This window comes from Empidonax traillii, unplaced genomic scaffold (genome assembly GCF_003031625.1).
Source record: "Empidonax traillii isolate 1590-97213 ecotype Southwest subspecies unplaced genomic scaffold, ASM303162v1 scaffold163:size1593379, whole genome shotgun sequence".
Taxonomy (NCBI): domain Eukaryota; kingdom Metazoa; phylum Chordata; class Aves; order Passeriformes; family Tyrannidae; genus Empidonax; species Empidonax traillii.
In genome coordinates, this window is record NW_020955356.1 from 1,031,913 (window position 1) to 1,056,979 (window position 25,067).

The 25,067-nt window shown below is 43.8% G+C and overlaps 1 protein-coding gene across 3 annotated transcripts; it reads right to left on the reverse strand.

Moving 5' to 3' along the window:
* Positions 1-3,071: 3,071 nt before the first annotated feature.
* On the reverse strand, positions 3,072-19,553 carry LOC114058198 (3 beta-hydroxysteroid dehydrogenase/Delta 5-->4-isomerase-like). 3 transcript variants are annotated; one of them, XM_027885297.1, is made up of 5 exons: positions 18,844-19,553; positions 18,346-18,568; positions 12,771-12,935; positions 9,859-10,611; positions 3,072-3,263 (listed from the first exon to the last, which is right to left on the reverse strand). In XM_027885297.1, the coding sequence occupies exons 2-5, from the start codon at positions 18,497-18,499 to the stop codon at positions 3,136-3,138; spliced, it is 1,200 nt and encodes a 399-aa protein (XP_027741098.1). In that variant the 5' UTR covers positions 18,500-18,568; positions 18,844-19,553; the 3' UTR covers positions 3,072-3,135. The 3 variants fall into 3 exon arrangements, with proteins under 3 accessions (XP_027741098.1, XP_027741099.1, XP_027741100.1); XM_027885298.1 differs by lacking the exon at positions 18,844-19,553 and adding an exon at positions 18,699-18,830; XM_027885299.1 differs by lacking the exon at positions 3,072-3,263 and having other exon boundaries at positions 9,611-10,611; positions 18,844-19,551.
* Positions 19,554-25,067: the final 5,514 nt, after the last annotated feature.

The window sequence follows — 25,067 nt, forward strand, 5'->3', positions numbered from 1 at the left end:
TGATGTATCAGGTTAATCGTTTGTCTCTGTCTGAATCCACTGTACCCAGCAGCAGGAGTCTGCACCAGCAACCTTGCACCGTGTTATTTGTGATAAAAGCGCAGACCTTGTGAAGACAGAAACTTCACAGTCAGAATATTAAGTTGGGCTTCACAGAGCAAGTGAGGAGAAACTATCGCTGGATACCATCTTGTGGTAGTAAGAGGCACAGACCAGCAGAGCCAGCAGATTTAAATGGTGTGAAGCAAACATCAATCCTATCGAACAGCTGATCATAAACTCCTTCTTTTCTAACCACAGGGTGCCACTGCGGAATAAGTCCTAGGCTCGGATACGTCTCTGCCCGCTGTGTCTTACTCAGGAGCTTCGGGAAGGGGGCACAATAGAAAAGTCACAGGTTTATATTGCACTCACCCCACCCAGCGGCCGGTCTGTGACATCCCTTTTCCAAAACACCTTCCCCCCGTGCAAGGGTGACGAGATAGGAATGTGGACCTAGTCCTTACCCTGGGACTTCACCCAGATCTACCCGTGGCCACTTCCCACCTGCCTTTCCAGTACAGCAGGAAGCTTTGCCCTCTGCCACCATCAGTCTGAACACCGATGTCCAGCGTAGCACAGCACCTCCGCTTGCTCCCTGCAGTTCCCACAGCCTCAATCCAGGCAAGGAGTCACTGGCAGTATAGCCAGGTGCAGAGATCCAGCTGGGAGCTACATCCTGCGGTGGGACCTGGTCAGTTTGCAGTTTATCATAGTGCTTATTACAAGAGGTGATCAAGCTCCTGCTGTGAAATTTTCTAAGTTCCTTTCCCTCATTTATAGCAACACCGTGAAGAGAGAGGTCAAAGTAAATGAGATCGTTGTAAAAGTAACTACTTTTTCTTTCTATATAACCAGTAAATTTAAAGATACTGAGGAAAAGTCCCTAGAAACAAGAAAATTTAGTGCAAAAACAGTGCCTCAACCAGTTCTTACAGGCAAAACCTACTGTGCTGTACTCAGGGTCAAACAGTTTTCATCTCTTAATTATTCCTTGTGGCTGGCTGGAACAACCATTGCTCCAGGAGTACCTGTGTGCCAGTTTATTTCAAGAGCCCCATAGACAAGAGACATTAGTTGCAAGATGGACCAAAAGAAGCCTGCCGTGAGAGCGACTGTCTTGAACTTAGTGATGGGGGCATTTTGATGGAAGATACTTGTACGTGCTATTGCAGGGCAGTGCTTAACTTTCAACCCTCATTCTCTATATTCCTATGACTCTGTCATTCATGACATTCATTGTCGTTCATGACAGAGTCATTCCTATGACTCTGCATTTGTGAGCACACATGCATCCATGGATGACAAGTGTACTTGAAGAAACCAGTTTTGTAAACATGCTATTGGTGCCTAAAGAGTTCTCTGCATTTTTAAATGGACTTGACAAGAAGAGAAGCCCCACCCCATGAGCTCCTCTGTTCAAACCAATCTCTTAATTGAGCATCTCACTGTCAGGAACTTCTGGCCACATGACAACAAACCCCCTACCAGCCCAGCTGACACTCACAGAATTGAGTGGCACCTATGATAGAACCAAGACGGAGATTTAATAGATCTTCTTTACTTTTGATTAATGTCTTTTTCCCTTTCATCCTTTAATCCTCAACTACTTAATATTCTGTGTTTGCTGCTAGTACTGGAGAGACACATCTTATTTAAGAAATATGAGAAGTTTGGTTATTTGAATGAGGAACTTCTAGAAATAGCAAGCACTGGTATGAGTAGGATATTCACTGCACAGCCATACAGTAACTCTGGTTCCCCAGGGGCTTTTGAACTAAGATGGAGATGCAGATGGAGAGCTTTAGAGAGGGAGAAGAATATTATATGGGACTACAGGAGTCATGACAAGAATTGGTGAAACAGGGATGTCTTTTGAAATGTATCCTACTGTACTCCCACTTTCCAAATTAGCTTCACAGCTGCTATAATCTGTTATATTTAGATGTATGGGTGTCAGATTTTTCAGGTAAAGAGATCATTGTTACTCTTGGTTTCCTACGTAACAGAGGCTATACATAATGTTTCACATTGTGTTTCTGCACCAAGCCGCCTATGAACTGAGCCAACTTAAAATGCAGATTTAAAGATCATAGTTGAGGAAGTTAACATTAATTCCGTGATTTTTATCATTTAGTCTATATTGCTTTATTTAATATCGTAATGTAAAATGAAAACGTGTAAATCAAACTTCATCTAATAATAAATCAAAACTTTTATCATTATTTGAAATCTGCAATGTGCTCAGAATACCAGTGTCACGCTTGTCTGACAAAATGAATTCTTCATAAAAACATGTTATTTGGCATTTACAATCCAACTGCCCTCCATTGACCATATTCTATATTAATGATACCAGTGTCAGGCAGGTATTTCTGATTTTGACATGATAGCCACTTTCGCTTCTGTTCCTCTGGCACTTCTTCAGTATTCCTAAATTTATGAAAAGTATACATTAATAGAGTTCCTGTTCCCTTTTAGCAAGCAAAAATCTGTTCCTTTGTAGTGAGAAATTATTAAACAGCAAATGGTGGTCTTTAAACTTAGTCTTTTGTACCTGCTGGAACCAGAAGTCATTAATTTGTCTGTAGCATGTAATTAGCGCTGCCATATCTTTGCTACTTCTTTCTTTTCTGCATACCTGTAGGGTAAATAAACACTTCTCCAGCAAAGGAGCCTTGACTTTTTTTTTCTTTTCCAGTGTGTTTACAGAAGCAAAATTTTTCTTACTGACTGCAATCCTGTTGACAGTGGAGCTTCATTGATAACCAATAGTTTGCTTTACTGATTGCCAAACAAACTAATTAAATGAGATGAATGGTACTGGTCAGCTAGCTTAAAAATAATAAGGCTCTTACCAATCAAGTACACTTTGGTTGCCGTTTTGCTAACCTGCCAGGTTTAAGAGTATATAAACAAGCAGCTGCAAAATAGAGTGAAGTGTAAATATGCGGCAAATCAGCCACTCTGCAGTAAGTGTGCCTGTTCTCCCTCTTGATATCCCTCAGAATATCTTTATTGGCTTGGACTCTCTCTGCTGAACAGCAGCATAATGTGTTCAGGTACCCATTCCCTCGGGATTTCAGTATTTTTTTATTACAGGCACTCCACTATTTTGAGCAGACACCTGAAGTGAAAGACAACACAGATGCAAACCCAACAGCGCTCAGGGTGAGTGGGTGCTTGGATCCATCTCTCTCCTTTCAGCCGGACCTCCCTGCACCCTGGCACAAAGACAAAAACAAAGAATTAATTAGAGGCATAAAAATCGCCACCACACCACAAAAATACACCCAAAAATAAATAACAGAGGCCTTATGTTTTCCTTCCTTTCCTGCTGTCAGGCAGGTTTTGCACCAGCAGGTGCTACAGGGAGCTGGATACAGCACCAGGGGGCTACAAGAAGCTCAGCACAGGGACCTCTTTCTGCAAATTGAAGTATCTTCACCATGTCTGAGGTTTTGCCCTCACCCTGAGGTCTTATTTCACACCGGGGCATTGACCCACCAGCTGCTTGTGGCACCGGGCCCCATCAGCTCCCTGACCTGGTAGCTCTCTGGGAAGTGCTTCCTGCACCCTCCCCCTGCCCAGGCCTGACTTTGAGGCTTCTCCCAAACACTTTCTAGCGCTGGAGGCGAGGGAAGCGCCCAGAAGGCAGGTTCCCCTCAGTCTGTACTCCCACCCTGCTCCTGTGGGACAGGGTTTTCTTCACTTGGGTGGCAAGGCAAAGGTCACCCTCCCTGCCCTCTGTCCCCTGGGGCCTTGGTCCCTGTCAAACATGGAGACAGTATCTGCCATGCAGGAGATGCACAACTCAAATTTACTATGTGGTGGGATGAGGGATGGGGTAGTGATAACGCTGGGACATCCTGAAGGTTGAAGAGTGTCCTCCCAGTGGAGTCATTGACTAGGTGATAATTCCTGCTGCTCTGAAGTCTCCTTCAGGGTTCATTCACAGTTGGTCTCCAGATGGAGAAGAGAAGGAGCTGTGCATGGCCATTTTCAAGGCAAAGAAGAGATCTCCCCCCACAGCATCCCCAAAGGTGAGGAATATACCAAAGTGATTCAGTACTTTTGAAACGTAAAGCCAACAAAGTCACTTCTCTGTTGAGTTTGCAGGCAAGTCCAGGGTATCACTAATCATCAGAGATTAAAGATGGGAACAATTCTGAATCCCTGTGTGAAGAACAGGTGCTACCCTCTGAGTTCAACCTTAAACTAGCCTTTAGTGAAATCTCATGGTCTTTACATCCTTATATTGCTTTCTTGCTGAGCATTCCTGCTGGCTTCATTAGGATGAGGAGACAAATAGCAGATGAAGGTCCCCTGGCAGACAAGTGAAACAATATGAGACATTGCCAGAGGCATCTGAAGATGCCTTCCAGAGATGTAGCAAGGTAGAGGCCTATAAGCAGCACATGCCAGAGATGCACCAGAGAGAGCTCTCTGGGAAGAGACAAGATGACGGCATTCATCTGGAACAGGTTATTGAGGGCCTCAGTGTCATCCCTATCCACCCAGAAGATGCTATAGACAATCACTCTGGATACAGGAATTGCACAAAAATCATCTGTCAAACATCAAGTCTTCATCAGTGTGAGGTATCTCAGAGAGAGAAACCCCACAAATGCCCCAAATGTAACAAGGGTTTCAGGTGGAGCTCTGGTTTAATTAAACACCAGAGAACTCACACAGGTGAGAAGCCCTTAATATGCAGTGAATGGTGAGCTCCCACTGGACTCCCACAGAAAAATGCACACAGGAGAAAAACCCTACTCTTGTCTTGAATGTGGGAAAAGCTTCAGGCGACACTCTCACCTTGGGAATCACCAAAAAAAACTCACAGTGGTGAGACGTCTTTCAGATACATGCAATGCGGAAAAGGCTTCAGGGATTTCTCAGCGCTCACCCAGCACCACCAAACCCACATGGCTGAGAAGCCCTGTGTGTGTCCCCAGTGTGAAAGTGCTTCAAACAGAGCACTCACCCCAACAGACACCAGTGAGTCCACACCGGAGAAAACGTCTTTATGTGTGCTGAGTGTGGGAAGTGTTTCCGAAACAAGACACGCCTCAAGCAAGAACTGCAAATTTCCCCTGAAATGGACAGCAGGACAGCGTTTTCCATGGGTCTATGAGCATTGGTGCATCAACTTTAAAAAAAAAAAAAAATCAATTATAAATTCTATGGTGTGAGTAAAAGAAGGAAGAAATCAAAAAGGCGACAAGAAGGTCTCTATCATGGTATAAATACGCTGCTGATGAGGTGGGAGGGGGTGTCAGAGTAGCAACAGAAGTGGGAAATGAGCACCCTCTCAGCAGGAGTGGCTTGTTATGGGGATTGAAGGAAGGAATGTGGTAGCAAGAAATAGGAAAGAAGTTCAGCAAAGAAGCAATTTAGCATTTATAAATCTGATTTTTGGGTGTTAAGCTCTTGGAGAGGTTAAAAGATCCCACTGTCTTATACTGAGAAGGCAAAAATGGCAAAGTAGACTCTGGCAACAGGAGCTTGCATTTGGGAAACAAGTCACTCAACTGCAGAAGAAAAATTGTCCTTTATTCTCTCTGGCAGCATCTCTGGGTATTTTAGGACCTCTGTTAAACCTGGGGAACGATGTCCCAGTTTTCTAGTATGTGTTGTAATATTCCAGCTCTTTGATATGCTAAGTGCTTTCCCCTGTTAAATAGCAGCTTTGCTTCTGTTGTTCTCCCCTTTCCTTTCCTGCTCTATTTCCGTGTGCCTGGATTGCCCTTTCTACTCCTACTTCAGTGACAGAGTCATGGCTGCGCCCATCACTTTGGTCTCGCTGAACATTAGGATGAAATATAATTAGCCTAGGAAAATTATGGGTGTTACTGTGTTAAACACCTTTTTGCTTTTCTAAGCAGTGTTTTATAACCACCTTCAGCAGCATTTTGTCTTATGAATCCTGAGAACCTTATTCAGTCCTGGAGGCAACTGTGTATATGTAAACACATGGAGCTGACCTGTAGCTTTACTAGCAGCACTCAGAGGGCTGTGAATTCTGTGTACTTGGGAGTCTTTTGGAGGCTTGTGGCCAGCTCAGAGCCTTCTTCCCAGAAACAGAATGAAAGCTGGCAACTGGAAAGGAACAGGGTATGAGTCGTGGTGACTGGAGGCCCATAGACTGCAAACAGAGAAGACCAGAGAGGAATGGAAATGGAAACAGAAATGGAGAGTCCTGGAGGGGAACAGAGTACGTACAGAGATTAATCGAAAGGAGGCTTTTGGTGACAAAAGGAGACAGTGAAGTGCACTCTTGGCAGGATTGCAGACGACACTGAAGCGGGGGAAACAGCTGACAGGCTTGAAGGCAAAGCTGCCTTGCAGAGCTACAGTGTGTGCTGAAGGAATAGGCCCACAAAAACCTGACAGAATTGAACAGGGACTGATGCAAAGTTGTGTGCCAGAGCTGGGGCTGAGTGGCTGAGGGAAGCTCTGCTGAAAAAATCTGGAAGTCTTGATAGACATCAAGCAGGATGTGAGGGAGCACTGTGCTTCAGCAGCAAAGGTGGTGAGACAGTATCTTAAGCTATGTCAACAGGAGCATAGTCAGAGAGTAGATAGATGGCAATGATTATCCCCCTCTACTCAGCAGCAGTTTGCCATAATACAATGGAGGAAAACAAAGTGGGCACAATGGAGGTTGGAGGGAAAAAAATATATGAGAGGAGTGGAGCAGAAGAGGGTGTGCATAGAGGGGAATAAATAAAATAGAAGTGTGCTTCTAGGGGAGGGAAGAGGAACAATGTCCCTGGAAGGCAATGATGGGGAAGAAGGCATGGTGAACTGAAGTGTAATGTCTCAGCTGCAGGAAGAGTTGAGGCCTGAAAGGATGTGCTGATGCTTGGCTAGGGTTTAAAGCAGCAGCACCTGAAGTGGTTGCGCCTCTTCCTTCTCTCTCCAAACCTCTCCTGGAAGTTGCCCTGACTAAGAGAGAGGAAATGTTCCTTCAGGATATTTGATTATGTCACCACGGCAGAAAAGGTGAATCATCACACTTCTGAACAAGGGAGAGGGGGAATTAAGGAGTCTCCTCACAAGCAGATGGAAATCCAAGCCCATATCCCAGCTCTTATGATAGCACCATATCAGGCTATGGCTTGACAGTGATGAAAAACAGCATTAAAGGCTGGAGAAGAATTGCAGAGATACTTCAGCTCTCTCAAGAGCAGAAAACTTTTCTTAAAGACTCCTTTTATAAAGTTCCCCTGTCCCCAGAGAGATGGCCAGTGGAGAGAACAGAAGCCAAATGTGTAGAGGACAGGCAGAGCAGGGGAGCGTTGAGACATCAGAAGCTCAGGTGTGACACTTGCCTGTCTATGGAGAACTGAGGGCTTGAAGTTAGTGAACTTGCATGGAAGGATAGGTATGGGGATCTGCAAAACTGGCCAGGACACTTGAGACCTCTTCTCTTCTGGTTAGTGACAGGATACATAAGAAAAGAAGTGAGCCTGGGTACTGCCTTCATGGCAGAAGGAGATACAAAATGAGTCTGAGGAACAAAACAGCTTGGAAATGGAGCGCCTTTAATCTTGGCCTGCTGAGAGTTTTTGTACGCCATGGGAACACTGACTCACAAGATTTGTGTCTTGGGTTGCTCCATGCTACCATGTTGGTCCTTTACTCAGTGTCAGCATCTTTTGCTTCAAAATACTGTATAATTCACAGAAAAAAGGTAAACTTTGGCTCTTCCTTAAATTCACATGAACGACCAGCTGTGACAGTGGAAGGTGCTTCAGTCACAGTTTCTTATCCCACTGATGGAGCAAAGAGAGGAAAACAGAGCATGTGTGCCTGGGCTGTCCTTTTGTGGGGGTTTGCAGCTTATGCTGAAACACTGGAGCAGCTGAGACCTAAGTACATGGGTCTGTTCTGTTGACTTTGCTCTTGGGCAAAGGGATGGGACAAGACTTTTGTAAACTGCTGCCATAAGATCAGTTGGACCAAATAGCATGGAATTAGTTATTTATTAAAAACTTCTTTAGGGTTTTTTAACATGATATTGAGGCATGAGGATCTTGAGTAGTGGTTATACAGCTAGTTAGCAAAGTGCTGCCCTGAACAAACTCAGATGTGTTAATGCCCTTTATATTTTTTTAAACTTCAGTGCACACATAAGGTTGCCTGATATAGATTCTACCCAGGAGTTTGTAACTCCAAATTTCAAGTCCCATATTCTCAAAGTTACTGCAAACCTCATCACTCTCCATTCAGTCTCCCGAGGTATTATCAGCTGGGGATGAGTCTTCTTCAGAATGGGGTAGATCTGTGGGCTCACCACTAGATGAGAAACTCTGAAGGAGGTGTTAAGAGTACTGCTTACTCACTGGAGAAGGGTGAAGACAATGGCACGGCGATTTGTGAAGCAGTGGCATTCAAAATAACATCCACAGTACTATTTTGCTGAGTGTTTAAAAGGCCTTCAATGGAAGACTGGAAAACTTGTCTCTGTGTCCTCAGAATATGACTGGAAGTTGTGGAGTCTCGTATTGTACTACTTCAGGTCTTACACAGTTAACCAAGATGTTACTAAAGCAAATAGTAATATTTGCACTGGGACTATCTAATGTCTAGGGCACTGAACAGTTAAATTCAAGCACAGATTTTAAGCTGTCAGCATCTCTGGAATTGTGATTTATTTACATTAGTACTGAGTCAGGTAAAATGTTTCTGTTCAAGCCATCCTGAACAGAACAGAGAAATTCCCATCCCTTAGAGTTGTTTTCAACAAGTGAGACATACACTGAAGAAACAAACACTGGATGACATCTGTTTGTTCCGACAAGATCTGTATTTTTGGCCTAAAAGTCAAGGTACACATTCTGCGGAAATTCATGTGGCCATCAGAGTAGAATGGGAACAGCACACGTGCATCTATCTGCTAAGGCTAGCCTTTGTTCCCAGCTGAAATCTGGTAATAGCATGACTTTTTCTCATCACTCTACTTTTCCTCAGTGTTCACAAATACCTTGTCTCTGCAGAGGACCAAGGCTACCCTGCAATATTTTTCTCCCTTTCATTTTCTTGAAACTTTTTTGCTGGATACCCATTAGATTTTTTGCAAAATTTATAACTAGGAAAATGAGAATTTACAAGTAATCGTTCACCTGACCAAATCCCCCTCTCCTCTCCCTCCACACACTATCCTTACCGAAACTGTACTGTACTTAGATTGTACTTTTGGCCTCACAATGCTTACAGTGCTCCAAGTCTGACTGTCAGGGGAATGGCATAACACTTAAAAAAGTGAGCAAGGTTTTTTAACAGCTTTTGCAATCAGGTGGCTTCTGCCCGCTGCGTGTTTGGTAAGGTTGGCAAGCAGCACTGAGTGAATAGGGTGTAGCTGAGTGGCATATATTTGTAAAGAGAAATCATAGCTCTAGGAAAAGTTGTGCTTTACAAAAGCCTTAAGGGTGGCTTGGAGTGAAAGAAGGGTTGACACGTTCACACTACAGATTGTGTGGAATCTTATTACAGTATATCTTTGTGCTGCAAAGATGTAGAAGTGTGTGGACTATACAGTAAAGTTACCCTCATCAGCCTGTACTTGATAAACAAATGAACATTTCACTTTTATTTATTCTGAGGCTGGGGATGGGGGCAGTGGGCTGTTACACAAAGTATTCATTTAAATGCTTTGTAGCTTGCTGCTGCTGCTGCTGCTGCTGCTCCCCCAGCTCTCCTCTAGCTCAAGGCTCTACTTGTTTAGCTGGGTTTCAGCTTCTCTTTAGGCTTAGGCAGCATTGCTTTGCAAGTACAGCCTTCGCTGGGGGATCACAGAGGCAATCCACTCACCAGTGCACTGCTTGGCCTCTTCCCACGTGTAGCGGGGCAGGTAGCCCAAATCCTTCTGTGCTTTTCTGTAAGAGAAGGTGAATGGAGTGTTCAGGAGGGTGACCAGGTGACGGTTGGTGGAGGGGATGTATCTGACAAAGGGCCGGAGCAAGAAGCTCACGATCTCCAGCAGCAGTGAGAAGTAATACAACATTGTCAGAGGCATGGGGAGCTGGGGCTCGATTCCAAACCCCAGGTCCTTGGTCAGCTCGTAGTTTAGATCTGCGTAGCTCATGTGAGGAGTGTCATCTGAGATGTAGTAGAACTTCCCCCTGACATGCTTGGCTTTCTGCGGGACTCTCAAGGCTTTGGCCGCCTGCACATGTGCCCAGGCGATGTTCCCCACGTACACGGGGTTCACCAAAGCCTCCTTCCTGGAGAAGCGCAGGTAAACATTTTGGTTCAACAGGCACTTATCCAGATGACTCTGAAGAAATGGGCATCCTTCTCCAAAAATGTACATGGATCTCAGGGCACAAGTCATCAGTGTGCCACCATCCTTTAGCACCTGGCCATCTGCCTTCAGCACAGAATCCTCTGCCAGTCTCTTGCTTTGGGCATAAGGAAATTTTGATGTACTCTCATAAGCTGTATCTTCGTCACCATTGAAAATTGGGTCACCTCTGCAGTTTGGGCCTGTCACTTCTATGGTACTGGTGTATATGAAGTGCTGGACGTTGCAGCGGACACATGCCTCCAGCAGCAGCTGAGTACCTTCAAAAGTGAAACATGCAAGTCAGTCTAGAGCTCCCAAAGGAGGAAAAAGAAGGCTTTTTAGTTCAGAAACAGCATCTCTGGCCCGAGCTTGGCCCAATCTCGCCTCTCTGAAGCTTGACAAATCCTGTCCTATACAGGGAAGTATATTCAGTGAAACCAAACCTGTTTAGATTATATTTCATAAGTTTCTTTATTCTCTTCCTTTTAAAAATTTGCTTCCCTTCCTTCCTAAGAAGATGTTTTTGCACTGAGGCATTGTGTGGTATATGACACAGAGGAATGTTGTGCATCAGGGCGACTTTAACTTGTTCACTTCTGTTCTGCTTTGTGAACATTCACATCTGATTTCTTGAAACATTTATATTATAAAAGTTCTATTTTCTAGGAGAAACAAAGCTTTCATTCTGCAAGCCTATGAAGTACATAGCAGTGTCTTGGCTGGTAAGAAACCCAGAAGAGCATCGGTGTGAAAATGGAGGGAAATGGGGAAAAGAGAACAGCAGTACTTACTGACTGACCTTGGGATCAGTTTGCTCTGGGAGCAGGACTGGTGCGTGCTTTCATTCTAGCAAATGTTATCAGTTAACCCTCACTGGCCCAGTGGGCTTTTTTCACCCATAGACAGACACGGTTCACATGGGGGGTAGGGAAGGCGGGGTCAGAGCTTACAAAGCTTTCTGATTTGAGGACATTTTAATATTTGTTTGATTTTTTTTTTGTTGGAGTTTTTTATTATTACTTTTCCCCAGGGATGTAGGCAACAAATTCTGTTGTGAAAAAAAGTGATTGCAGCAGCAGTATGGTCATAAAGACAGAGCTTTACAAATCCTCTTTCTGAACTACCAATCCTTTGTATATTTTCAAACTACCCAATGCACAGGTTTCTGGGAACTTGGCTTTCTGCTCTTCCTCCTGGCAGGGACCTAAGAGGCTGCCCACTGGGCTCTAATTTGTGGTCACTGACAATTTGTGACTTTGACTGAGCAGAAATTAAAGGTTCTGGAGCAGAAGATACTGGCAATAAGTCAGGATAAAACAACTAAAATGCCGTTCTGCTGTTTTTAAGGTGCATGTAGGAGACAACTCAACTACAAAGAATTCTCTCTTGCTCTGAACGCTGGTGAGTAGCCAATATTTGTAAAGTAGTGCCTGTAGAGGTATTGTTCCTTATTTTTCTGTGAAGAAGTCCTGTATCTGTGGGAGAGAGGAACAAAGAACTGGGAAAACTATCCATGTAAAGAAGAACATCTTCCCCAGATCTCCCCCAGGTTGCTGAAGCAACACAGCCAGGGAGGTTCAGCGTGCATGCAGGTTGGGCAATACCAGTTCTTTGAAAGGCATAGAGAGTTTTGGGATCACAGGGAGGCAGGTGAAGTTGTTCTTTTAGGAAATACATTCAAATTTCCTGGCAACTGATGCTATGTTCCTAAGCCAAAAACTTCCCTGTCTTCTGATCTTTTCAGGAAGAACAGGGGTTCCTCAGGAGAAGGGGAGATCCCACTCATGAGTCACTGAAACCCCTCCCTCCCATAGCTTTGAGTTTGCTGGGGAATTTTTAATTATAAACTCAAGGTGGGAAAGCCCTTGTTCCTCTCAGCTGCCTTCTTGCACACACAGACCTTATGGAAAATGGGGGGAAAAGGAGAAAAAGAAGAAGAAAAAAAATAGGAAGCAAAACGCCACAGGCTCTGGGATGTTATCAGCACAACATTGCTGTAACTGCAGTGTTTGAAAAAATGGAAAAATGTATACAGACAGGGATGCCATGCAGGGAGGGAGAATAAGAACTGATTTCCTAGACGGGCATTGGGATTTCAGAGGTGAACTGATTTCAGAAAGTTCCACTGAATATGGGTTTATGACTAACACCACTGAAGGCAAAGCCTGTGCAGATCTCAGGATGGGCAAACGTAAGTGCTGACAAGAGTGAAGGATCCAGCTGTGCCCTGCAGTGGGAGACTGGGTGTGGAGAGGCCCAGAACTGCATAGGGCTGCATGTATGCATGCTGTGCACTCTTAGGTATGCCTGTGCAAGATGCAGAACAACACAGTTAGCCTGGTTCAGGATAAACACAGGTCAGGTGCTCCCTTTCCTGAGCAGATGGTGATCAGGACATAGTAGACATGGTTTTGAGAAAGTTGTTTCACCTGCTCACCTGTTACATTGACTTCCCAGAGCAACTTCTTCTCTATGAGGCCCAGGGTGTCAATGAGGGAAGCCGTGTGGATGACAAGTGAGACCCCCTGACAGGCACGGCGCAGGAATGCCACATCTCGGATGTCCCCTTCCAGAATTTTCACCTCAGTCTTACCCTTGAACTCTGCAAGAGCATCAGAAAACGAAGCAAAAGAGTTTACAGGCATCCTAAGAAAAGCACTGAAAGGAGTGGTGAAGGGCTGACCCTGGCTGGCTGATGCTGACAGTCCCAGCACAGGAGTGATATTGTAAGGCTGGTGGAACATAAGGCATTTTCCAATTATTGTATTGTCAAGTGGTAATGGCAGTGCTATAAAGGTCTGTGTTGGATTACCTACCATATATTTGGAGCCAATATTCAACATATTTCTTTCTTTTTTTATATTTAAAGAGAAATATTTTCCACTGATAGCAAGCTTCCTTCAGGTGTGACTATTTTAAAGTTCACAGGGAAGTGGCTTTGACTACCCATGTCCTGAAGACTGTGTGGCTATAGATGTGTTAACCCAAGCCAGGCACTGCATGCTCCTGTCTTCAAGGTGATGAATGATCTCTCTCCACCCACAGCATGTGAGCATAGAGATGTGTTCACACCTACATTCTGCCCCTTAACCTTACCCATAGTGCAGCTCTTCTAAAATATTTCATACTGTTCTGACACATCTTTTTCTTGTACATTCACCAGGACTTATTGTTCTTTTTCTAGCTCCAGCTCTGGCTCCATTTCAGGATCTGTGCTGTGGGGTCATTTTTAGCATGCACGTCTTATCTGAACTCTCAAGACTGTTCTCCTGAGCTACCTTAGCCCCAGCTTGCTTTAACTCCTGATTTTTAAGCCCTCTCCCCCCACAGCAGCTAGTGTGTGTGACCCTGGTCAGCTCTAGTCTCAGGGCTATCCTTCCCCCACGTTATGCTGAACAGAAGCATCCTTTCTACAGCCCAGAACCACACCAACAAATGAACCAGCACAGGATGATCACTTGGAGACATTTACAGTCTGAGGAATGCTGCTCTCCTGCGAATTCAACTGGCCTGGCTGCAGCAATGCCATGGGAGAGAAGAGGACTTTCTCAGCATGACCCACAACTTTTAAGGAGGTGGTGTCATTACAGTGAGTCTTCTCGGAGCCTCTGCTGTGGCTGCACTAGATGGCTCCCCAGGCACAGCTGCTGGGGAGGGACTGCAGCACAGGCAGATCCTCTGCCTTTGTACACCATAATCAAATGCCCCTTTCAGATAAGAGAAGAACCTGATCAATTTGTATGACTTTTAGCCTCAGCCATGTCTGAAATCTTGTGCATCACCTGCTCCAAAGCAAGCACTATTTCATGTCATGTCTTTAATATGAAGTACTGAGAGAGGTAGCTGTTGGGATCTAGAACTGAGTGGGAATATCTTTTTAAATGGTTTTACCTCATTATACAGCATGCTGAAATGTAATCCTGCATTGATTTAACAATTATTCTGATGCAACAGGCTTGAGGAGCTTTTTTCTTCATCACAGACAGTTCATCTGATACGTAAGACTCATGAAACATTTGCAGAACTGTTACTAAATCTAGAGTTACTGCCCCCCCCCCCTGCACAGTCATTGTCATATGCTCCCTTCTGCTCCTTTGTTTTTCAGAGTGCCTTCATTCTCTAGGACTCAATTTCCAGAAGGTTTATACTGAAATCTACTTGTAGGGATGCAAAAGTGTCAAATGAGGGCTAGGGTTTTGTTAAGCACCTGGTAGTTAGATTTGCTCTAACAAATATTTGCCTTTGTAGGGATTTTAGGCTGAAATTCTCCGTGAGTAAGGTTTCATGGAGTTGCAATAATTCCAAAAATAGATACAAATAGTTTTCACCACATAAATTCTGACATGTCACCTCTTCAAAGTCATCACAGTGCTCTGGCAAGAGTTAGGAAAATAGTTTTTACCCATGCAAATCAAAGATTTCAGGAAAAGTACAGAAGAAGCCTGTCCCTTTTAAAGCTGATGGCAGGGATACTTGTTGCCAGTCACTAGAAATCTGATGTTTAACTGCTTTGTGCCTCACTTGGGCTTGCAGTTTGTGTGTGTGATGTGAATCAGGAAGTCTGCTCCTCCATTTGATCTTAGCCAGCAGAAATTGCCACAGTAAGTGGGCCTTGTTCACTTTAGCAACATCAGCTACATGTCAGGGATCAGCAGATTGATTTTGTTTTGCGCAGGGTGAACATAAAACTACAGGTGAACTTGGAAGCAGAGAGAGGAAACAAGAAATGACTGACAGACAAGGGTTTTGGTCTGAGGTGGATAGCAGAGAGAAACTTATTTTCCATCTGCACAAACCATTGCCCAGGCATCAAAAAACCATTTGTGTGTCAGATCAAAGGAGAAGGAACAGAATAAATTCAACTCAGCTCTCCATTTTTGCATAAAGCAGTTATGAGAAAGTACCTACCCACTGGGAAAGCTTTTTCTACTTCACCAGTGGTTTCTGAGTCCTGTGAGCTGTAAGCAAACTCTCTGCTTGCTATGGGGTATTTTTCGCTTGGAAATGTAATGATTTCTCAATAAAATTCAGTGTCCTGTTGTGAGCAGTGTTTGACTCAGCGATCCAGTCAGACTATTTGCCCTAAAGTCTCTTTCTTTTTCCTATGTGTTATTTAAAGTTCAGGCAAACAGCCGTGTCTGTGGGACTTCTTAGCTTGAATTTCTTAGTGCACTTTTAGAGAGGACCTAACATCTGTGAGGTGAAGCGTGGGGGAAGGCATTCCTCATGAGAGCTCATCATTTTCCTGGTTAACTGGATGGTTCATTAAAATGGTCTACTTTGTGTATTCATAGGAGAAAATTTAAAATTGCATCTTATTTTAATTTGTAAAGAGTAAAGCAATTTATTTGCTTCTTTAGCCCAGAGAAGCTGAAATGTTTATTCTCTTCCCCTTTCAGCTACTTGGATGTTCAGCTACTTGTTTCCACTCTGCCTTTCTGTTTTGAATACCCTGATAAAGGCAAATTAATGTCTGCAAGGCTGAGCAAAAAGATAGCAATTTTTCCTCAGAAAGAGTCCTGGGAAAAAACCCCCTCACATTCCTTCTCCCTTTACTTTCCTTTATTTTGGATCAGTATTGGGTTAGCAATGCAAAACCATTCAGTGCTCAAGCATCACACAACCTGTAAGTGTGTCTCTGAAAAATGACTTGAAAAGAGGGTTCAGGAAGAGAGGGGAGAGATGTGGAGGGGTGAGACAAGTGAGAAATCCTCTTGAAAACAACACTGGAGATCTAACTGCTCCAGAAATGCCAGTGCAGCAGTGAACAAAATGAAGAATTGTGTTAAGTGGAAGCACAGGAAGCACAGAGAAATCTAAAGCGGCCATGGGGTGCAGGAAACCCAAGGCACCAAACTGCTGTGTTCAACCTGACATTCATTCTCAGCCACACTGGGTAGACTCCAGCTCACAGCACTTGATATTAACTGGATCATCCTGGACTCCCCAGGGCTGTGGAAGAATGCAAATGCCACTGTTCTACATAGACTGAATGCAATGGTCAAGGTCTGAGCAGAAATGTTATTTGGATGAAAGGGGATTGTCCCTGAGTGTCTTCTGGCACAAGGAGCTGTAACTTGCACATACTCTTTTGTCTCTGCCCTGACTCTGCAAAGTGATTGCGAGTTCAAGCTGCTCAAGAGATTAGTGAGAAAAAAAACCCCACTGAGCTCTGCTCCTGGCTATTCAAGAAATCCAGATAACATCTGCTAGCAAGTAAAAGCCTCTACAGTAAAAATAATGCAGGTCAGAAGACTCCAGGCCTACAGGTTTTGTAGCAGCCCTGCACTTGGAATAGGAGTCACTGTGATAGAGAAGGGCTTGAAAATGAACGGCAGGGAAATATTTCAGGTAGTCCCGAGCACAGGCTCTGGCAGGACTCTTGAAGAGACGTAGCCACAAAGGCTGATCCAGACAAAGGAACTGCCAGTCAAAGTGCAGGGGTTCAATTCTGTTTAAGCTCATCTGGAATGCCAGCCTGAGGTTCCTACTACCTGGTTTAGGGGGAAAAATGCTTTGTTACTTGATTTTCCCCTACCTCCTGTGCTGGTCAGACAGGCACCAGGAAGGTTAAAAGAATAGGAGAGGGGGGTGTGGGCAGCGCTCAGTGGAGGAAGAAGGGAGGATAAGAAAAGAGGGAAGAACGCCGTGCCTATAAACAAAAAAAGAAAAAAAAGCAAACAAACAAACAAAAACAAATAGAGAAACCTTTGCTGCAGCTCAACCAAGACTGTGCCCACACAAACATTTGTTTTCACTCCCTAGGATTGTCTCCACAAAGCTCTCCTGGCCCAAAGCAGTGCAGATGCCTCTGTTGCTGCCCTGCTGCATCAGTGCTAAACTACACACACTCCAGCTGCCTCAGCCTCTACTGCAGCTGCAGGTTTTGTCTCTGTGGAAATGCTCTGAAAATCAGAGTAGGAAGGGCTGCTGCAAGGCTCAGGGGCATCTAGCAAACCCTCTGTGAAATGCTGAATCAGATTTAATGAGGAAGAAGTCTGAGTTCTACAAAATGATCATAAAGGCTTGTGCAATTTATACCAGGTTCATGGTGCACTGTTACTATTCTTTGATGACACTTAAATGCTTTATAGAAAGATTGAGGCTCTTTAGCAAATCATATGGAGATATTCCATAAGGTTTCACATATGGTTGTCTGTATACAAGAAGAGTCCTGAGGTGAAGATGGAGGAAAGTATTAATAAGTAAATGTAATGTAAAGACTTAAGACCTTGACTGAATTCTGGTCCCTCTGTGTCTTTTGATAGATGTGCTCAGTATCCCAGCAAATGGGACAATTAAAATATGAGCTGAGCTGCTTTCCCTGCCACAAACTGTTTCTAACAGTGGGTATATCACTCATTTGTGGTGTCTCCAAAATCTATTCAAGAAGCCAGAGTCCTCCCTTGCCTGTCTCTTCCGTGCTTAGCACAAGTGTTCTGCTCCCCAGGAAACTGAGGTAACATTGATAACAACAATTTTTAAAATACCTCCTCACAACTCTCAGTCAGAAGATCACTATTAACCAAACTAACCAAAGGTTGAAGAAAACGGTTAGAATTTGCACCCACAACTTTGTCACTGCATTCTAGTCTGGCACATCAGAGCCCAGCACAGCATGTTCTGGATAACACTGCCCTCCTGCCCAGTATAGCAAAGCTTGTGTTTTCCTTTCCCGAGAGCAGAAGAGTGAGATTTTTACATTAATTTTGCTCAGTGGGTTTTGTTGTAAGAGAGGCCAGGTTGAAGACAGCCTGTTTATTTACTGCATGAACAGTCTCTCTCTCTCAATGTAGAGAAGCCTCAGGGCCTGACAAAGAAAACTCTTGTTTTCATTTTACATTTGATTTCTGAACTGGAGGGAGAGGGAGGGGTAAAGCAAGACTTCCTTGAAATAAAACCTAAAACGTTTATCTGCAAAGCTGGTTTGAAGGAGAGGATAAGACTTCCAAGCTATCCATGTGAGACAGCAACGCATATACCTGCAACACACCTCATGAAATGCTACTTACTTTCAAATCTGCCAAGTGCTTCCTCACTAAAGGCTTTGTCCAGCAGTCGGATCTCAGCCAGCTCCTCCTCCTCTTCCAAAAGCAAGCGGACAATCCTCTGGCCTAGGAATCCCCCTGCTCCTGTCACCAGACAGCTTACCCCAGCCAGGGACATTGCTCTGGGTTGCTCCTCAGTGTCGAACTGGCTGCCTCTTGAGCTTAGATCGGCTGGTTCTCCTCCTGCCTGAGGGAATGAACATATGACATCAACCTCTGGAGTCTCTACAAATCAAAGGGTGTTACCAGAAGGAGAGACTAATGAAAGACAAACTCTAATCTCTACAATAAACAACAATTTTTTAAGCACGCCTTACTTTTTCTAGCTGTTTCTATTCAGAAGTAGCTTACAGATTTTTTCACGCAAAGGAATAATACTTTACAAACTATTCTAAAAGAATTAAATTAACAAATCAGAAAGTGCTCAAAATCAATTTCAATCAATTTCAGTGCCAAACAAACCCCCCAAGAGTCTTCCTCAGTCCTTGGTTCCACCTCTCTAACACTCAGAAGACTGAGGGGGAGATTTGCCTGTATTTATACACTGCAGAGCACTACCTCAGTCATTTTGCTCCCCCTCCCTCTCGAGTGCCTCCTTTGCTACAAAAGAATGTGATGCTTCCACACCCCACCCCACCCACAAAGAGGAGAGCTCCGGATGCAGCGAGGTCTAAGCCTAGATGTGGTCCTGCAGCCCTAAATTCTAGGAAAGTAAACCCTCATGCTGACAATTCTGTCTAGCTTCACTTTCTTGTGTAATACAGTGCTAACATGGAGGTAGGGAGCATTAAAATTAAATGTAAATAGCAGGATTAGCTATTTAGAGTGGTTTGAGGAGCAGACTCTACTGCTGCATATTTTTTGGATGGTGTGCTTCCCCGTTATAGCATGGGCTCCTCACTCTGTGCAAAATCAAAAACTAACCTCTGGGATTTTGTGTTTGTTCAGTATACTACAGGCATTCAAGGTGATGAAATGGTTTAATGTACCATCAAAGACAAATGAAAGCTGCGGGAGATAAATATTCACCTCTGGAAATGTCTGGTGTGAGTGCACCTAATTAAAATAAGGCTGTTTGTGCCTCTGCAGTGAGCTGTGTTGTTACTTGTTTCCATATCCAAAACACAGGGAAAATGCCCAGATGCTCCCCCCCTTCTCCAGTTCCAGAAAAACTGTTTTCTGGTGTGAGACCAGGTCAGGGCTTAGGCATTAGCCTGGAGCTCCTAATACCTGCACTGCCTTCCTGGGTCTGTGAAGACATGCTGGCTGCAGCTGTGTTTTCTCTCTCTCACACACAGGGATAGACAGACATCCCTGCTGAAGCAAGATGATAAATAGGTAGCTACCTCAAGAGAGAAGGAAGTTATGAAGAAGCCCAGCAACACAATTACTTAGGCTGAAATAACCGGAAAATGGATCACTGATTTTGGACACAGCTGGAATGGATATCTAAAAATGCTTTGCTTCCATTCACACGACTAACTGCGAAGCTCCCCTTTTTTATTCTATCATAGATTTTGTTCACTCATAAAAGAGAGCCCTGGAGAAAAACTTTACAAGAAGCATCCCCACATTGTTAATTTTTTAGAGCAAAACTGGGCCTGCAAGGGTCAGGAGGAGAGCAGAAACATTTCTGTTGGAGGAGAAAGGTTTCTAGCTGACACAGATGACAAAGTTTTGGCAACTGTTTCAATCCTTGCATCCTTGAAAATCCTTTACTTACACTAACAAATCTTTTAAAAAATTGTTATCAGTGCTTCTTTCCTTGGCTTTTCACAGCAGGACCTTGACATTGTATGTTCTTATCAGAAGCTGCTGCAAATTAATTTTGTGTGCTTTGCAAGACAAAATAACTGGTCAAAGCCTGCTGCTGCAAGTGATGCTCTCTGCAACAGGGCTTTCTTTTTACTTTTAGGAAAGAAATAAAATGCCTTAAAGAGGCATTGTAAAACCAGACAACAAAGCATTAGCCTCTTAAGATAGAAAACACTCTCCTACACCAAGCTTGCCTATTAGAATGACCAAGTTTAGTCAGGGTTAGTGCTTATATGAGTGCTGCATAGGGGACTGCAGGGAGATTTATTGCTGCTGTGCCTTTGTCCTCTTAGGTACTACTCAGCCAAATGCTTGGCTTAGTTTGAGGTAATTTTATACAACACTGCATAGCAGCCTTCCTCTGAAGTGCCATTTGTGAATGTCAGTGGTGAGACAGCAGTAGCTGGTTCAGCTCACACTCAGACCTGCTGGTGTCTCCTGCAGTCTCACCTCGAGTCAACACTTTCTCATTTGGTTCTTGTTGACATTGCTGTGTGGGGTTGCCTGGTGGCATGACAGCTCCTCTGTGCTGCAGACAAGACGGGCTTTGATGTTCCTCAAGGGGCACGGAGGCAGATGCTGGAGTGGGCTGTACATCCCAGAACAGTGTCGATGAGCAGCAAGGCCAGAGTCCACCAGACTCCTGAGCACCAGGAACAGCTTGATGAAATTCAGTTATTGCACGGGTGTGGGATTTGTGGACTAAGACGTGATTCAGCAGCATCTAAAAACGTTTGCCAATGCTTCATTCTGTGTCAAGACATACTAATTTTTTAACTATGTTGATGTCTTCTTTTTGACTTCATTGTAAAACAAAGCCACAAAAATCTGATATTTTGCTGTAGAATGGGCTTTAAAAATGGATTTTTAGAAAACCAGTACATTTTGCATGTGTTGGAGATTTGCTATACATGGACTAAGTGGATATCTTAGTATATGTGCAATCCACCATGCCCCATCACAGCTGTGTCCCTAATCTATGGTCCAGGAACACTGCTGGTCCTCTGACTTTATTATGCTTAGTGTGACAGATACTTCAGAGCAGTGGCTGTCAGGTGTTGGAAAGTGCATTTTCTTAGCCTTGTCACAAGGACAAAAAGGTATTGGGAGGGTATGTAGTGGAGATGAAAAGACAGAACGAGAAATAGTGAAGAGAAAATTCCCAGCAGCATTGAGAATGAACTGTATGCTGCTACTGGAATGATTAAATGCAATAACATTGCAGCACAGAAGTTTTAGATAGGGTAAAATGTACTTTTACGGAGGGCAATGGAGTTTAATTGTGCAATCAGAAAAAAGAAGCTATCCACAATCAAAAAGAGAAGAACAGATATTTTCTAATTTAGAGAAGGGTTTTCTGAAGTCTGCTCTGTTGCCTGGACTGATGAGAATTGAAGCAGGGAAAAGCAAAGGCATGGTCATTATTTAACTGGACCTTTTGCTGTCTGCATGTGAAAAATTAATGTATTTCTTACAACCATAGTCCTCTAAGCTCAAAATGCATTGGTGCTGGCAGCTCTGGGAAAGAGACTGTACTTTGAGATGTAGATTTACTCAAGGAAAGCTTCTGGCCTTCAGAGTGAGAGGCACTGTTCCCTCTTGGAAACATTTTCCTCTCTCTTCTGGTTACACATTGACAAGAGTGAACAAGATTTAAATAATTAACTTTCAGACATCTGTCCTGAATCAAACTCTGAATAAATATAACTTTTCACAGTGGAGAACAGTTATAAGACACTTTAATCAAGTTATGAAGATAACCGCCTTAAGAAGCCTCAATGTTTCTGTGTCTTTAAACCTGAAAAAGAAAATACTTCCTATTTCAGTAGTACCAAAATTCTTCCAGTAGAAGGGAGAAAGTGATTGTAAACGTTTCTTACGTGATTGCCAAAATCAAAAAGACTTTTTTGCAGTAGTCTTTGCTATATTAGACAGCACATGACTTGGGCAATTAACTAGAAACAAACATTTAGTCTCTTTTCCCCTTTTGTTTAAGGAAGAACTGCTTCCTCAACTGAAATAATGCGTGAATTACATATTTAAAGGCTGGAGAAATTTGCATCATATGCCAAAGGAAAATGTTTATATTTGGATCTATTTTGTAGATAAACTACCCTTGTAAATAGACTGATTCCCTGTCCCTGCTACATCCCCCAGGGATGCTGTGAAACAGCAGGGTTTGATTAGTCCTTAAACCACAAGTTTACAACCTTTGGGCACAGTTCATTAGGAAGATTTAACCTTGCTTGAATTTGTATCCGAGATGTTCACAACAGTCAAATACAGAAAGCAGAACAGACTGCAGACAAGAGGGCATGAGATTTTGGTACACATTGGCATGGATCACAGAACATTTCCAGAACAGCTGTAGGATGGACTTGTTAAATAGTCTCTCAGCCTATTCAAACCCTGTACGCTCTTATTTTTAAGCTCACCCACCAAATACCTTTCTTCTTCCCCGAGAAAATGCTTTCTGCAGCCTCGTTGACAGAGATACATGTGCTGCCTCTGCAGCTCCATGGTAGTTGATCATGGCAGCACAGTGGTACAACACAGTACAGATCTCATGTGCGGCTCTCATTTTATGATTCTATGATATCCCCCACCACTTTAGATTAAAAGGAGCCTCTGGAGGTCTCTGACCCAATCTCTTCTTAAAGTAGCATCAGATCAGATGAGGTTGTTCTGGACCTTGACCAGTCAATCTCTAAATGTCTCTAAGGATGGAAGTTTCACAAACCCTCTGTTGCAGGATTTGACATCCTCCCACCATGGTGAATTTTTTTTTTCCACTGGAATTTTCCTCATTGCCTTTCACCCTTTTACTGTCCACATCCGAGAAGCTGCCTGGATTTTCTCCAAACGAGTAGTAAAAGACAGCAATGTAATTCCCCATCAGCCCACCTTTAGCCCTCTCAGGACTGAGTACTCCCAGTTGTCTCATTCTCTTGTTGTGCATCCTTGAAGTCCATCAACATGTGCAATGTGCTGTAATCCCTGAGTCTTATCTGCCAGGCTGTCAGTCTGCTGACAAGGTTTATTGTTACTGGAACAGAGAGGAAGGCCTCCATGTGAAGGCCCCTGGAAGATCAGTGCAGACACTGTTATCTCTGAGAGAAATTAAAGTCTAAACAGTGAGCTAACAGGGCTAGCTCCTTTCTTCTGCCTGTTTAGGGACAATTAAAAGTAGGGTTTATGCAGAAGGTCGCTTTTGGATAACATGGTTTCCACTGCACATGCCAGTGGGGAAGTGGACATCAGGGTATTTGCCAGCTGCAAAGCACTCTGTGTCAGGGAATCTGAATCACTGAGAGCTGGCTCTTTGTCCCAGGAGTGGTACTCTGCTGCAGGCTCACCCTTGAAACCTCAGCTGAAGAGCAGCTTTACCATTTGCCCACAAGATGCACATGCCCAATTCAGTAGGGAATCCCCTTTGTTGTTTATTCCTAAGGCATGATACTTGCACCAAAAAAATCTTCCCTTCCTCTTGCTCTCTGGTAGGGCATACAGAACTATCCAAGCATACAGGCCTCAGTTTTGGAATATGTGCTGATCTGAAAGGGGAAAACAGGTTCCAAACATGGCTCCAGATGTACTCCACTAGACATCCAGATCACAGGATTTTTAAATTAGTGGTCTGCAAACATTTCTGGTTTAAGATGTTTTTGCTATCTTATACACCAAACCTATAGAACAGCCTGATCAAAGGCCGCTATTTCTATGGCTGTGTTAGTAGGGTTTATCCTTCATCCCCCAGCTTCAGTGTCATGGGAAAAAAGGTGATCATAAAAAAAACATGGTGCTTTTATTTTCATGATGTGACACTGCCTTTCCTTTAAAATAGAATTTGATCTCATGTACTCAATAACAGTGTAAATGAAGCCACCAGAAGTCAGCTCAGCAGTGCAGGCAACTTCCATCACTACTGTTTCAGCTCCAGCAGACTCTCTGAGTTTCTTAAGATGGCTTTCCTCCTTTAAAAATTTTCTTCACAATTGTAACGATGGCACACATTGCACCATCTTGATTTTGTTGGCTTCAAATGAAAGCTGGGACTCTGGAGCCTGAAATGAGTGATTCTCCTGCCTCAGCAGAGCAGTCTTGAGCACCACCTCAGCTCCAGGGAACACAGACTGCTGTGAGGAGCAGTGTGAGCAAACCATCAGACTGGCTGCATGCATGGAACACCGAGTCTGACTGCAAGTGAAAGGTGTCTAACTGAAATGCTGGTAAGAAATGGATGATCTTTCAGTACCTGGATTTCTCCAGACAAAAGGGATTCCTTTCAGTAAATGGGAGTATAGAACAAGGCGCAAAAGTGTTGGTGGTCAGCTACTAGGGAAACAGAGGAGCTCATTTTCATGAAAACAGAACTTAAATGCAGTTGTCCCAGCCCTTCACAGCATCAGCTCCAGAAGACAGTAGCTAAATTCACGTACCTGCTCACTCTCACCCTTTCCATGTCCATGTCTAGGTCTTATAGATTTCTAGAAGTAGATCTAAAAAAATTCAAGTGCCTGGAGACAAGTCATCAAGATGTATTGGAGAAAGGATGCTGGAAATTCTGCTGCTCTTCAGAACTTAGCCAGATGGCTCCAGTCTGCCAGCAGGTCCCTTCAGCCACTGCCATTTTCATAAGCTGGAAGCATCTCTCCTAGCAAGTTTAGGACCTAGCGGGCCTCACTTGATTCTTTTAAGATACGTGCAAAAGTAGGGTGATGCTGCTGCCCTCTTTTTCCCTTTTACACTAGGAGCCAGAGCTCAATATGCTCAGCAAGAATTGGGGAGCACAGGTGCTCTCTCCTCCACAGAAAAAGCAGCACCTCTTCTCTGCCAGGAGAAAGCCTTGACCGAAGAAGCTCATAGGCAGT

Excerpts from the sequence above, each read along its gene's own strand:
- LOC114058198 (XM_027885297.1), bottom strand. The coding sequence starts at position 18,499 with ATGTCCCTGGCTGGGGTAAGCTGTCTGGTGACAGGAGCAGGGGGATTC. Across the intron at positions 12,936-18,345 it reads AGCACTTGGCAGATTTGAAA|AGTTCAAGGGTAAGACTGAG; the intron begins GTAAGTAGCATT and ends ATGCTCTTGCAG. Across the intron at positions 10,612-12,770 it reads CTGGGAAGTCAATGTAACAG|GTACTCAGCTGCTGCTGGAG; the intron begins GTGAGCAGGTGA and ends TCACTTTTGAAG.